The 15,716-nt window shown below is 38.1% G+C and overlaps 1 protein-coding gene across 9 annotated transcripts in view; it reads right to left on the reverse strand.

The window, feature by feature from the left end:
- tbc1d32 (TBC1 domain family, member 32) overlaps nt 1–15,716 on the reverse strand; it is a 128,264-nt gene that overhangs the window by 99,042 nt on the left and 13,506 nt on the right. For all 9 annotated transcript variants that reach the window (XR_007947525.1, XR_007947524.1, XM_051960772.1 and 6 more), the window contains exons 15-21: nt 13,993–14,135; nt 12,839–12,966; nt 12,003–12,204; nt 7,642–7,721; nt 4,350–4,488; nt 2,366–2,453; nt 1,056–1,174 (exon numbers count right to left, since the gene is read on the reverse strand). Coding sequence is in view for 7 of the 9 variants with exons in the window: in XM_051960772.1 (XP_051816732.1) it covers nt 1,056–1,174; nt 2,366–2,453; nt 4,350–4,488; nt 7,642–7,721; nt 12,003–12,204; nt 12,839–12,966; nt 13,993–14,135 (899 nt within the window). In the remaining 2 variants the exon portion in view is untranslated. The remainder of the gene's footprint in view (nt 1–1,055; nt 1,175–2,365; nt 2,454–4,349; nt 4,489–7,641; nt 7,722–12,002; nt 12,205–12,838; nt 12,967–13,992; nt 14,136–15,716) is intronic.

The following is a 15,716-nucleotide window of genomic DNA, read 5'->3' on the forward strand; positions in this document are numbered from 1 at the left end:
TTGGAAATCTTTTTTTTTTTTACCTACTCGATGTTTCAAATCTGCATTACAGATCATGTTATACTGTTTGTGCTTTAATGTTTTCCACAAATTTTCTGAGAACAGACTGGAGTCAATTTGCTAATTTGCCAAAGCGCTGTTGTAAAAAGTCAGTGGAGCATATTTAGTTTTGTTTTGAGGTCTGTATGTATGTAACCTGGCAGCTGACCCACTGATAAGGCAGGCTTTAAAGTCGCCAGTGGCAGGACACAGTTCACACTTCACTGACTGTCCGTATTCACTTGGCTAGTTTCACTGAGAGAGATGACTTGGCTGCTGTCAGAGGCGAGCATCAGACACACACTGCAGCTTCAAATAAAATTTTGCGCCTGTCCTACACTCAGGCTGAAAAAATTCTACCCAAAGTAAAACTAAAAAAAATGCAGCTCCATGAGAAGAGGAATCAGTCTCAACTAGTACAACTACAACTGCCGTGACCAGAAGGGTCCCATAATCTACCCAGACATCCCCATACCAACAAGTACTGACCAAAAACAGGACAGGTAATAATAGCTGGTAGAGTTTAAATCATTCTTTCAAGAAAAAAATAAAAACAATTCACTGTTTTCAGCTCTTTAACTGTGAATATCCATTTTCTATGATGGTATCCTCAGCATCTTCGGGTTTTTAACTTAACTAAAGTACTAACAGAGCTCGAATTGCTCTTTTTACTGCATACACTGAACAATTAATGTAATACTAAAGAAATAATTGTTAGCTGTATTGATAATGAAAGTAATTGTGAGCAGCGAAATTATAGTCTTCCTATAATGGAATAATAAGATCTTGCCTGAGGATTTCTCAGCATTTCACACAGATATAACAAATGAGCGCAATATAAACTGAAATTATTCAGGTCTTAATACTTAATAGATTTTCACACAGAGTCGCTCTACAAGAGTTGGAGGTGGAGAAGCAAATGTCTAGCAAAATTGTGACTGATACAGATGAAACCAGGGGGCTTTTTGGGAAGTTATTTGCTTCACCTCTCTCATAAGCACTCACACTCCTGATACCTTGAGGCAGCTTCTGTCTATGGGGTCCATGGGTGTTGGTTTAGGACGGACCACTCTGACATCTTCACTGCCGTATTCAAGAATGGACCACAGCTCTACTACCAGCGCTCGGACAAAACCTGCAACACAACAGCAAGACAGCGGTGCCAATGTGGATTTGTACAGAGAAATTGTTAACTGACACACAGGCCATAATTTGTGAGCTTAGGATTATTTTTAAGATCAGGAAGTCAGCTATGCAACTGAAATTTTAATCACTGTATACCTGATATTTCAACATGTAAAACTGGTATCTACTGTTTTAAAAGAGTAGCAGTCAGGGGTATGAAACAATTCCCAGAACTCAAACATTAAGAAAGAGTCTTTCTTTGGCATTTTAGTCTAGCTGACAAGAGACCATTGAAACGGACAGAGAACGTGGGGAGCAAAAATGTGGTGGACAGAACGAAATCCACAACCAGGTTCATATTGTGTCAGGTGTTAAAGTTATCCTTTTCTTAAACCCTGTAAGGAAATTTGTTCTCTGCATTGAGCCAATCTACAATTCCAAATCTATAATTCAGCTTCCACATTGCACCCCGTGGCTTTCTATCTACTTTTGCATATTAGCATATCTATTCCTCTTTTCCGCCTAGCATTAATATACTGCTCAAAAGTTTTGGGTTACTTAGAAATGTCCTTGCTTTGAAAGAAAAGCATTTTTTCCAATGAAGATACCATTAAACGAATCAGAAATAGTCTAGATATTGATAATGTGGTAAATGACTATTGTAGTTAGGAACAGCTGATTCTTAATAGAATATCTCCATAGGGGTACAGAGGAACATTTCCAGCAACCATCACTCCTGTGTTCTAATGCTACATTGTGTTAGCTAGTGGTGTTGAAAGGCTCATTGATGATTAGAAAACCCTTGTGAACTTATGCTAGCACATGAATAAAAGTGTGAATTTTCATGGAAAACATGAAATTGCCTTGGTGACCCCCAGCTTTTGAAAGGTAGTGTATATCTGATCTGCCAAACACACTCAGGTGTCGTACCATTCTATTTGTAAAAATCTGATTATATTTTTCTTGGTAGGCACCTGCTCCCATCACATACATTCTTTATCCTTGCACAATCTGACATTGAACCCCTTCACCTTGTTCTTTCTTCATCCACTTACCCTGGAACAAACAATTTAACAAAAGGCGTTTCTCCCTGGGCTGCCTGAACTCTGCTTTCTACCAACTACACAACAACAACTTGGAACACAAGCCTTAAGCATCACAGCTGGCAAGTATTTGTTTGTGCAAGTAAGTGCATTAGTACCAGAGCTGTGCAGAGCCACGACCCCTGGAGCAGTTGCTGCCACCTGTGTCACCATCACCCCATATCCAAACTTCTCACAGCGGCTCACCTACAGAAAACACAGACAGAAACCCCATTATCCCTAGAAACATTTCCATATTTTATCTTTGAAGTTTTTGCTTACAGCCATCAAAACTGAATAAGAAGCAGGGGCAGGGTGAAGAAATATAAAACTGGCACTCTATTTCAGAGAAGAGAAGAACTGTAAAAATGCCATCATGAAAAAACAGCACACAGAGTAGTTCATTACACCGTGGAGAAATCAAATTGCAAATTGATTTTGGAGTGTGCAGGTCCTTCATTAATTACAACACAATGTCACAACTAAAAATAGACTAAATATAATTACATTCCATAATTAAAGTGAAATGCTAAATGAGAGAAGCAATTACAAGGGTGCGTAAACAATGGCAGTAAATTAAGCCCACAGGGGATTGGCTAAGGTTTGCAGTTTGCAAGAGATTGAGTGCATGTGAGTCTACGATATGTATATGTCTTATACAGCATGTTTCAGTGTCCACACTCGTGCTGAATACTAAATAGTCTTCAGGAAAAATGACTATGGCCTTGCGGGGGAGCAGGATCAACAAATTACCACAGATACCAGTGACAAACCAACAGAATGAATAAAGGCTTTTAAGGTAGATTAGAACATCATAGAACTCAAATGCCTGCAGCATTCTTTTTCAAATAGTAAATGTTCAGTAAACGCAAGAAACAAAAAAATTGCATTTGCAATTGAGTTTGTAGAAAACTCTGTACTAATAACTATATATTTCAAATGTACAAGTTTTTTAACAGTCTAATGATCCTCCTTTCATCTTTTTCATCTCATCAGTGATTAATCTTTAGAATTGACACAGTTCTATTTTTTATACCTGCCTATATATTATTGGATTACTGTAACTCAAGTCTGCACAGCAGAGAATCACTTGAGCAGCATAAAATTACTTTGGCACCTTGATAGAATCAAGAAGGATTAAAACGAGCCACTGCCAAGCTTAATTCTTCCAGGACTTCCATAAAGGTGATGAAACTGTGCCATCAAACTATATAACTACTATATATCAGCACTGGTGCCATTTCAGCAATGGAAAACTTATACTGGTTAATTCCTGTGGAAGCAGTACAACGTATCTGACTACCTTACATTAAACTTGAAATTCTGAATCTGGATGTATCTGAAAATACGTCAAAGATGTTTATTGAAAACTAGGTGAAGGGAATTAATGTCTAAAGACTATAAAAGATGGCGGCATCACCTATTGGTTTGCAAATTGTTTTGAAGTCTTGAGTTTGGAATTTGGCCACTGCTATTTTGGAATTTTGAAACCAGTGATAAGAAATGGGATCATAGTGTACTAAGTGAACAACATCATGTGTTCAACAAGACTTAAAACTAGCCATTGAGATGACAAAATGTGTAGGAAAATGTTTGCGGAGGTAACAGATCAAGAGAGAAGCAAGGCCACTTTTCATAAACCCCTACATATTAGACAAAGGGCGAGTCGACCCCTGTTGGAAGTGAGAAAGAATGCAGGCTATAAGGTTCTTTAGTGTTGGCTTCACATTTTAAACCAAAGTCACGTCAATCTTTTATATACAGTCTGTGGAAAGGCCACTACTTCAAAACAAAAGGGGAGATGCTTTTAAGGAAGTCACTTGGCCCAGATTGCTAAACTGGGTCTTCTCAGTGAATAACTGCATTTAAATGTGGCAGCTTCCAAATGTGACTGTATATAGCTTGTGCAAATATGGAGCAGGATGCTGCTGTTAGAGCAACTGGCTCAGAAAACCTTCACACACCTACACAGAGGTTGGATAAAAATTCAAGTTGCGTGTACTGCAGAGCAGCACATTTAGCAACCTGGGGAAAATGTATGCACGTAAATTTAAAAAAAAAAAAAAAAAAAAAAAAAAAAGCTATACTTGTGTATGGTTTTACCTGTAGCTTTTTGGTAAAGCGAGAGAACATGTAGGAGACACACTCATTGATGGCTCCTGTCTGCTGGAGCAGCAGCAGGCCTTTAGGAGTTGCTGCAAAGTTCAGCAGACTGTCCAACAATGTCTCCTCCCAGATGTGACTGTGCCAAAATCAGAAAGAAAGACAGTAAGTAAAAGATGCAGAGTTTTGTATTCACAGTCTGGCACACAGTCATAAAAAGGCAGGTACATTAAGATCATGAAAACATGCACATTTATGAGCTGAGATACTGCTTGAAGTATCTGGGTCAGACTCTTCCTATTCCTTATTTTTATACTATGATTTTTTTGGCAGGAAACTCAATAATAAGCTTCATTCACAGTGGACCGTTTCAGAACTGTTCTCCCAACACATTTCAGATGTCTAATACAGGGTGTTTGTGTCACCTATTATCTGGAAGTCTCCAAACCCTGACACTCACACTATGACTGACCAGTTGTGAAGTGGTGAGAGAAGTGCGACATGGTGGTTCTATTTCTAGTTCTCTTTTTGTCTGTTACTAAACTATATTTTGCAGTTTTCATGTGTACAGCACTATCAATGTCTCCCTGTGTCTAAAAAATGTGCACTATAGCCCGGCCATTACTAAATACAGTGATGCCTGTCGTATTAAAACAGTCTGGTTCTTTGTATCTGGATAAAACAAACAAACAAAACAACTCAATATCAAAGCTGCACAAGCCAAGTTTTCATGCCAGTGCCCCTCTTGGCAATGAAGGCTTACTGAATAAATTAAACTTTTGTTTTTCTGAATACTGTGGCTTAAGGTTTGCCAGTAATACCAGTTTATAATCTCTTTATCAGAGTCAAGGAAAAGATTTTGCATCAAGAAATATAGTGTGGAAGGCACACAGGCATTTCACTTGAGCTCTGATGTGACATTTTCTGTGTGTGGAGATTTACATACAGTGGTGGAAAAAAAAAGTTTTCGGACGCCAGTAAAATTTTACACAATCTCAAATATGGTCATGAAATATTCGTGGAAAAATCTTTGTATTTCAAAAGGTGTGGCTGCCTTAGATTGACAAACAAATACAAATTATTACTATTTTGTTTATTGTTACAAGAAAAACTAACCAAAATTCTTGACAGTTTCAGTATGTCAGTTCTCAACATTGTCAGGATCAAAGTCAACAAATAACAGAATGTGTTCAAAACTGAAAAAATATATATATAAAGAAACCATCAAATTAATATTTAGTAGAAATCTAATCCTGGCTGCCATGTTCCCCACAAGCCTTTCACACTGTTGAAAGGTAATCTTGTCCCATTCTTCTTGAATTAATGGTTTTAATTCCTCTAAATTCTTTGGTTTACACTTTGAAACAGACCTTTTGATAATCCACCATAGATTTTCAATGGGGCTCATGCCCTGCAGCCAAGTTCCACTGACCCTGGATGTGTTCAAGGGGCATCATCTTATTAAAACATCCAGTCTTCACCTTGATGGAACAGTGCAAGTACAGAAAGGAGCATGTGGGTTTGGAGAATGGCCCAATACTTGAGTTCAATGTGCTATCACAGACAGTGAGATAACCAACACCAGCAGCACTCATGCATCCCCAAACCATGATACTGCCTCCACCATGCTTGACAGTAGCTACTGCACATACTGGAGATAATGCTGCACCTGGCCTTCTGTGTACCCTCACATTAGCAGGAGTAAGACAAAGCTTGAAACTGGACTCTTCTGACCACAGAATCTTCTTCCAGTTTCTGGCTGTCCAGTTCTTGTGTGCTTAGGCCCAATGACGTCAGGCTAACCTCTGTCTCTCATTGATCAGAGACTTCTTGACAGTCTTGTAGAACCGTAAGCCGTGATCTAAAAGTCGACCACATACAATGTGGGTGAAACACCTCTGCTGCTTAAGCTCCTGTGATTCATTAGGTGGTTTTCCTGCACATATGGATCAGGATGTGGTCATTTCTTGCTGAAGAAACCCTTGGACACCCAGATCTTGGTTCGTCTTCCAAGCTGTTGGTTGGTCTGTATTTCTGTAGAGTGTATCCAACTGCTGAAGGACTGCATCTGCACTTCCTGGCAATCTGGCAGCAGCTGTACCCTTCCTGACTGAGAATCTGTATCTTCAGGTATGTTTCCTGTGTTTGGTTCCTTGCATTTGCCATTATTGTCTCTGACGAACTTTCAAATGTGCCGGCTTTATATAGACACGAAGCACAGCAAACAAAAATTGTGTCTTTGATAAAAAGCACGACCCTCATTAGTGGATCACTGGTACCAAAAAACCCAATACTCAAATGGAATTATGGAACCAATCAATTTTAAGTTATTAATGGCTTTTTTTAGGATTTGCTTAGTATTTGACTGTACTAAAAGAAATTGTACTTGAAGACTTAAGAGTGATTCTTAATGCAGTATTGCACAAATGCATGGGGTGTCCGAAAACTTTTTTGCACCACTATACTTTACCCACACAGGTTCATTTGGACAAACAGAGATAATCTGTCACATGCCAGTCATGGAAAGGTACTACTAGATGAAAAAAATACACCAACAAAAATCCATATCTTTACCATGTTAAACCACTCTGTTGTAGGATTTGAACATAACTAGACTGGAATGCTCTGTTTTGAACTGGTGGAAACTGAAACAGGACACACTTTTCACCTCCTGGTTTCTGAAATAATTGAACAAAATGAAATAAGACACAGCTTAGAGATAGTAAAGGGGAAATTTGTTTGCCTGATCATTCTTGTTCTCCATCCCAGGCGCTGCACTGTTAAGACATTCAAAGTGCCAGCATCAGAGGGAGACTAATGGTGGTTTATGATCTTGTGGTAATCATCGACTGCACTTCCTCTGAAGCCTAATTCAGGTCAACGTCTTGAATCTGCCGCACGTATTTTTAGTACTTGTAACGGACACCAAGGCCTGTTCTTGCTTGTAACTGAGTTGTTTATAATAGCAGTCACATGGGCATCTTCAGTGATGCAAGAACTCATTTTATTCATGGTTTGCATTCACTTAAAAATATCTCCTCTGATACATGCAAATATTTAAAAAGACACTACGCTTGTTTATAACTTTTCATTCATATTTAAGTAGGAAACAAGCATTCTGTTGGAGGCTGCAAACTGCACATTGAAATAAGTCCAAATAATGATCAAACTTCTATCTCTCTGCACAGATACGGGATGGAAAAAACAAAAACACCACAAATCTATGTCTTTATGTCCACATTGAGCTGACTAATCGCAGACAGATTGTGTTTGTTTGAGTGTGTAGCCTCACATTTGCTGCAGCTCTTGGGTAGATGTTCCAGCACTGGCTCCAGGTACTGGCGTTGAAACCCTTTCTGACAAAGAACTAGTCTAGAAACAAAGACAAAAAAAGCAAAGACACACATTTTTATAACTCCATATAACACATGTGAGTTTATATGGAACATTTGATGATTTAAACCCGAAGTGTGCACTAATATATTCATACCATGAGTGTGATAAAGCAAGAGAATTAAACAGAGCTTTTCTTTTTAATCCTTGACATTGAATCATTTCAAAATGAATAAAAACATTTTGGAAAACTTTCTTTTTTTGACATTTGCTGTTGTATTTTGATTTCATAAAGTGTTTAAACCTTGCTGCTTCTTTAGTGTAATTTTTCTGTACTCTTTTGTTGGACTACAAACAGACTGTTTATCTTAATGACTCTCTCACATGAGATACCCTGAAATAAAGAAAAACAACAATAAAATAATTTAGAGTGCGGTAGTAAAACTACTGTTGTGATAAAAAAAAAAAAGCCGTTAGTCATTTATTCCTCATGAACAAATTCAAATCCTTAAGATACCTCCCACAAATTTAGATGTGGACGTGGCTTTGAGACATCACACAGTACATTGTGTCACAGTACATGCAGGCAGATTATTAATATTTAACATAGACCGGATAAAGTCAAAAGGAAGTGAGAGGAGAAAAATGTTGCAGACTGATGCAACAATGTCCAAAACAATTTCCAACATGAATGTTTTGGATAACAAAGGATATGTTATGAGGTGGGACTGCATGCTAGATTGAAAAACAGAAATTCCACTAAGACATCAGGATCATCACAGAAGCAGTGCACTACATGTCTTCCAGATGATTCCTCTGCAAATGTTATTTTAGTTCAACATCTGACTGCACGTTTCATCATCAGATTTTCTCTCGAGTACATGCTGTATCACTAAAGGTATGCTGACTCTGAATGTAATGCTTTGTTGTGACAGAAGCAGTGTTCCAAAACCTAAATGAAGCAGATTATAATGGTTAGTTAATTCCCCCATTTGCAAAAGACGGTGCTACGTTTCTTGCTGCAGTGAGTGAATAATGAGACAACACTGCATTCATCAAGCAAATGAAACATGACAGGAATATTCTAACCAGTGGAACTGATCACTAGAAATGGATACCCTTCCTTTAGATCCTGTGGGAAAAAAGGTCCAAATAAAAAGCTAAGCTACCATCCTTTATAATGTTTGATGAGTTAGTGAGGCAGCATTTTCCAGGAAGGACTCTAATTTCTTGCATTTACAAAATCGTCCTGTAATGAACATCTAATTTCATTCAGCAACACCAGAATTATGAGGTGAAATTGTCCTCTAATGTGCTCATGAATATGAATGAACAAATAAATGTAGGGCTAAATCATTTTATGCTTTTAATGTTACATTTGCTGAGGAAGCATGAAAACACAGTAGCCATTAATGGAGGCTGTGCCGACATTGTAAATTAATGTAAATGTTCAAGAACAGCAACTAATTAAAAGCTGTCAGCAGGTTTAAACACTGTTGTCATTTACAGGAGATTACAGTGAGGATAATTCAAGTGAAAGTTTCAACATTTGAAGCGTACAGACGCACAGAGGTTCATTTTCACTGTTCATTTGTTGACTTATTCTAACTTCGTGCCTCCTTGCTTGCTATCTGTCACTCTACTTAAACAATGAGAACAAACCCACTATTAATATGTCAAGCAAATCTGTGGGTCAACAACACAGTGTGGCACTGTGAGTGGTGAGTAATGAGGAAAGAGTGTGCAATCACCAGTGATGTATCACACCTTTGTGGTGAATATGAGCGGTCACCATGAGGACAGAGGTACAGGATTCTGTCACTGTGGACCTGCCATGCCCACAGATTTGTCATAGCTTTTAGTATAGCTCTGATAAAAAAAAAAAAAATGTGGGTCATATGACAAATGTGTCTTTTGCTGTTTTTTAATTCTTTATAGCTGATGATGTTGTCACGGAGCTCTGTATTTTTACGCGTCTCTGTAACTATCATGTTCTGGTCAAATTTCTGTAACAGTTTCCACAGGTACAAAGAGAATTTCAGAAAGGCTAAATTAAATTGATTGACTTCAAATTTCTTTTTTAATGTACATCACCACTCAAAAGTTTGGACACAAATTCTCATTTAGTGTTTTTTCTTTATTTTCATGACTATTTACACTGTGGATTCTCACTAAAGGCCTCAAAACCATGAATGAATTACGTATTAAACAAAAAAAAAAGTGAAATAAGTTAAAGCATGCCAACTTCTTTGCTTTGATTATGTACTGTTTTGCACACACTTGGAATTCTCTCGATAAGACTGATGAGATAGTCACCTGAAATGGTTTTCCAACAGTCTTGAAGGAGTTCCCAGAGACGCTGAGCACTTGTTGGTTCTTTTGCCTTCACTCTGTGGTCCATCTCATCCCAAACCATCTCGATTGAGTTTAGCTCAGGTTCTTGCCATAATATGGATTCTAACAGTTGTCAAATAAGGCTGTCAACTGTTTACCAACCTGACTTCTGTACAACACAACTGATGGTCCCAACCCCATTAAGAAGGCAAGAAATTCCACAAATTAACCTTGACAAGGCACACCTGTGAAGTGAAAACCAGGTCAGGTGACTACCTCATGGGTAGGCTCAGGGAGAGAATGCCAAGAGTGTGCAAAGCAGTAATCAAAGCAAAGGGTGGGTACTTGGAAAAATCCATTCTCTGTACACCGCTTTATACTCATTAGGGTCGCGGGGGGTGCTGGAGCCTATCTCAGCTGACTCGGGCGAAGGCAGGGGACACCCTGGACAGGTCGCCAGTCTGTCACAGGGCTTCATATACAGACAAACAATGACACTCACATTCACACCTACGGGCAATTTAGAGTGATCAATTAACCTCAGCATGTTTTTGGACTGTGGGAGGAAGCTGGAGTGCCCGGAGAAAATCCACGCATGCACAGGGAGAACATGCAAACTCCATGCAGAAAGATCCCAGGCCCAAGCTGGGATTTGAACCGGGGATCTTCTTGCTGAAAGGCGAAAGTGCTAACCACTACTACACTGTGCAGCCCTACTTGGAAGAATCTAAAATATAAAACATGTTTTAACTTATTTCATACTTTTTTGTTCACTACATAATTCCATATGTGTTCATTCATAGCTTTGATGCCTTCAGTGAGAATCTACAATGTAAATAGTCATGAAAATAAAGAAAAAACATTAAATGAGAAGGTGTGTCCAAACTTTTGACTGATAGTTTTTGTACTCAGAGACTGTTTAACAGCTGAGAGAGGCAGTGCAGAAATTGCATGCTAACTTTTAGGATGTTGTAATTTAAGTGGACTGAGAGGAAACTTGAATCATGCGTCTCTTCTGGGCTCAGAGTTCAGGCTTTAAAACATCAAGCCTGTGATAGGAGAGTTTAGCCAATTACATTTTTTTTCACTCAGAACATGTGAATGGGAGGGTGGAGCGCAAATTCCAAGTGAACTCAGAAATGAATGTTGACATTTACCTTGAGTGTTTTTGTGTTTTTTAATTATGTGTTCATCTGGTGAAAGGGGTTTAAAACACAGAGGGGAAGAAAGAGCAAAGAGCTGCAGTTAGCAAGGCATTATTATTTGTATTCATTTTGTTTGCTTGTTTGTTTGTTTCGTTTAGTTTTTTGTTGCTTTTTCCAGATTTAGGCCTACTGCACTTTTAAGTCAGCAAATTTCTTTCAGAGCAGAGTGTGACATTCTGTGGTGCACTTAGTGAAACTAAAGCAAAAAACTCCGCGGATAATCAACTGTATTTTTCAAAATTACCTATTTTAAAGTTTTTCAATTAAAATAGTCCCTTGCTGCTGCTTTTACAACGTTCAGATGTTCGAATGCTTCTCGACTCACATCTCCGCCACCTGCTGTAGCTGGAGAACACCGGCTCATCTACAATTTGGCTTAAACATTGTAAAACTACTCAACGCTACACACTAATGTAATTTAGTCATACATCTTCAAACTGGAAACTGATTCTGCTGATGAATCGTGATTAAGAAAGCCTGACATGCAATTTGGTTGGATTAGTTAAGTCTGAATCTATGCTTTTAAGGCTGTCACAGCTCATTTCGCACTCATAAAGTGTCTTTAAGCGTATAAAAACACCATACCGCATGTTAGCAAGGTAGAAAACTTAATATTCAACAGAGATGTCTATAATCTAAAAGCTATTGAGGTATTTTTGCAGACTGTTCTTTAATGAAGGTAAACTATATTAGAGTAAGTTAAATATTAAAAATGTCTCTATAAATGAAAGCCAGGAATGTGTCCAGGTGAAAATTAAACCCATAAATGCAGTGCATGTACCTGTTTCCATGCAGCCGCTACAGCTTTGTGCAGCCCATAGGGCCGGAGAACCTGCAGACCCTCACAAGTATTGTATATCTGCCGACACACAAAGATAAAGGCTCCACATAATGTATGGGACACATCTGATTCACTTAGTGATGGCAGCCCCTTATCCAGCAGCTTCAGGGTGAACTGCACAATAACATGAGCAGCAAAGGTTCTGCAGAGGAGAGAAAACAGACAAAGATGCCGACAATAGATACAACATCCGAGATATAAGATTTTCACATAACATTTGTTATGCTGAGAAAAATGCAAAAGGGATTTAGTCCTGATCCCAATCTGTGATTTCTGATGTCTATGTTAAGGGAGTTATATAATGTATTTTTCAGTATTGTCTCTTTAGTTTGTCCATGCTGTGTTTGTGGTATGGTACAAACCTTTACTCCTGTCTGTGAAGTTTCCTGAATTTGAATTTTATGTATTATTAACATTTCTTGAAGCATCTTACACTCACATGTGTTTGGCAGATTTCACTATATTAAAGACCACTAAAGGTCAGGAAACAGATTATAAAACTAATTTGAGACGAGAAAAAACAATTAAAAGACACTTTATTTTAAGACTTCTTGCCATAAAGACATTTGAGATAAGATATAATCCCAGTGACTCACAAACTGCTAGCAACCTCTGGTCTAATCTGCTCTCTTTGCAGAATCAGGAGGATTTGTTATGCAAATGTGACTCCATGTTAAAGTCTCCCAGCTAAGTCAGGAAAATGTAATTTATTCATTACTACCAAAAAGACAAAATGGCACTGTGTATTTAATCACACTTTAATCACACTGTCTCACCTCTCACTGTGGGCTAGAATGAGATTCTTCTCATATAAGAAGAGAGCTAATCCTCTGTCAGTGTTTGCGATGCGAGCCAGAACGTCAGCAACGAGAGTCAGTGTTGCTGCAGGAGACTTTAATTGGGGCTGCAAAGCGTAGAAAATAAACAGACAAAATTACAGAGCAGCTTCAGAAACAAGTGGAGCCTGAACACATACTGAAATCTGAAATAACCTTGTTAGCTTTGACAGTGATAGAATTGAGAGAAAGCATTTATACTTGTATTTCAGAAGTAATGCCTTCACAGTTAGAGTTTTTTGAAATTCCCACTGTTCTGCTGATACAACTTCAGAGGTATGCGTCCTTCTAACAAAATTGTGAATCAAAATTGTCAAGACATTCAAGTAAACAGATAATGCATTGGAAACTAACAGCTTAGTCTGGAGTAATGCTTTAAATGATATAAGACTGGGGCTCCACACTGAGGCCTTTCATTTATAGTTGACATTAGGATTACAGACATATTTAGGAAACATGATGGAGACAAATGTTTAATATGTTCAAAGTGCATTCAGTACTAAGGTTTCAAATTAAAGTTACAGGCTGTGGGAGGAATTCAGTCACCGAACTACCGTGGAATCTATTGTGTAAATGTTGAGTAAGTAGACTGTTAATGTTTGGCATCAAGGGACTGACCTTGATGTTTCCCACACCGAGTTCAACCCAGCAGGGAGTGGCGAGCAATCTGACCACGAGGAAGTAACGACAAATGTATCTTCCTCAGAATTTAAATCTTAGCAGGTCGAAAAACTTCTGAATAAAAATTTGCTACTTGTACTATTTTACAGATACTACTGTGAAGACATCAACGGAAACTCCTCATACATGTGCCAGCGATATATAGCAGTTCACTGCAATATCATCTACTTTTTCTTGTTCTAAAATATCAAAATGAAGACATTTCCTTTGCCGTTGTTATTTAGTTAGAATAGTTTTGCTAAATTGGAAAAAAAATCTGTTTATTTACTAACTGTAGAACGTCTCAATTAAAAAAAATGTATATGCGCACGCATGTGTGTGTGTGTGTGTGTGTGTGTGTGTGTGTGTGTGTGTGTGTGTGTGTGTGTGTGTGTGTGTGTGTGTGTGTGTGTGTGTGTGTGTGTGTATATGACCTGCTGTCCGTCGAGCAGAGCTATAACTGGAGCCAGCAGCGTCTCTATGACAGGAGTCTGGTAGAGACACTCTGCAGCACACTCTGTCCGTTCACATAGCATCCACAGCACCTCCATCACCAGACTGCTGGGCGACAAGGAGTCTGAACACACAAACAGCACATCAGAAATCTTTCCAACTAAATTAACATTCATTTATTGCTGTATATTTTAGATAGCTGGGCTGCATGCATGTGTATACACTTAATAATATTCGCACACTTCAGAGTGACAGTGAACACACAATTGTTAATTGTTACCTTGAGAGGCGCTTTAAATAAAATTTATTATTATTATTATTATGACCTAACTGTCAATTATATACAAATTCTTATGGGTTTCCAGGTTAGACTTGTACATTTCAGATTAATTTCCAATATTTCACGTTTGTGGAGTGAAAATGTACACTATCGTTCAAAAGTTTGGGGTCACCCAGACAATTTCATGTTTTTCACGAGAACTCACACTTTCATTCATGTGCTAACATAACTGCACAAGGGTTTTCTAATCATCAGTGAGCCTTCCAACATCATTAGCTAACACAATGTAGCATTAGAACACAGGAGTGATGGTTGCTGGAAATGTTCCTCTGTACCTCTATGGAGATATTCCATTAAAAATCAGCCGTTTCCAACTAGAATAGTCATTTCCCACATTAACAATGTCTGGACTGCATTTATGATTAATGTAATGGTATCTTCATTGGAAAAAAAATGTTTTTCTTTTAAAAATAAGGACATTTGAGTGACCCCAAACTTTTTTTTTTTTTGAATTTACACTTCTACACAATTTAGAGACAGGTGTTTTTAGACTTCAATTGATGTATTTTTGATTTATCTAAATATAAAGAACATGAGCTTGCATTGTGATAAAGGGGATCTTTTTAAACTTGAAAAAAAAATGTAGGGAAAAAGAAAACATACACTGGACACTGGTCCTCAAATATACTACAAGTATATTTGAGGACCATAAAAACACATCTGGAGTCAATCTAAGCAGTTTCTTTGCCTGTGGGCTCATTTTCCACTGCGGTGTCAGATTTTATGGAAACCTCTCTGGAAACAGCACAGCCATAGCTAAAGGAAGGGGAAACTCTCTGCACATAATAACAAAGCATAACAAATAATGCCATAAGAAAAAGAACAATACAAAAGTTACTTTGATCATTTATTTTACAAAAAGTGGAAAGACTCTAGAATCATCGTGTCTAACATTTTCCCAAGAGCCCACAGGTGTTATCAGTTCTTGTCTCCTATCTGCTCTGTATAAACACAGCCTGCAGATGAGCCCATTTCAGCCAAAAAGTAGCTGAATTTTTGTGTCTGTTGATCACACCTGAGTCAACAATGGGTTCACAGCTGTGCAGAAGACTGTGGATTTTTTGTTTTTATAGGATCCTTAATGCAAACACAGTATTTTGGCAAATTCATTCTCCAGTTAGAACAGTGCATCACAGATGAGTGGTTCAAGAACTATCAGAAAGTTGAAAAAAAAAACTGAAGGGTTAAAGTTTATTTCAAAATTAAACAATGTGACTTCAGGTTCAGGGGGTGCAAACATTAAAATGATTCTATCAGTGCAGGTAAACACTGGGAAACAGGAGACTTTTTACCCAGTTGTTTTGTCTTTGTGTGGGAACATTGCCTAATGGAGCTTTGAAATCTAATCGCTTATCCTCCAGTCAG

This window comes from Acanthochromis polyacanthus, chromosome 16 (assembly GCF_021347895.1).
Source record: "Acanthochromis polyacanthus isolate Apoly-LR-REF ecotype Palm Island chromosome 16, KAUST_Apoly_ChrSc, whole genome shotgun sequence".
Lineage (NCBI taxonomy): Eukaryota > Metazoa > Chordata > Actinopteri > Pomacentridae > Acanthochromis > Acanthochromis polyacanthus.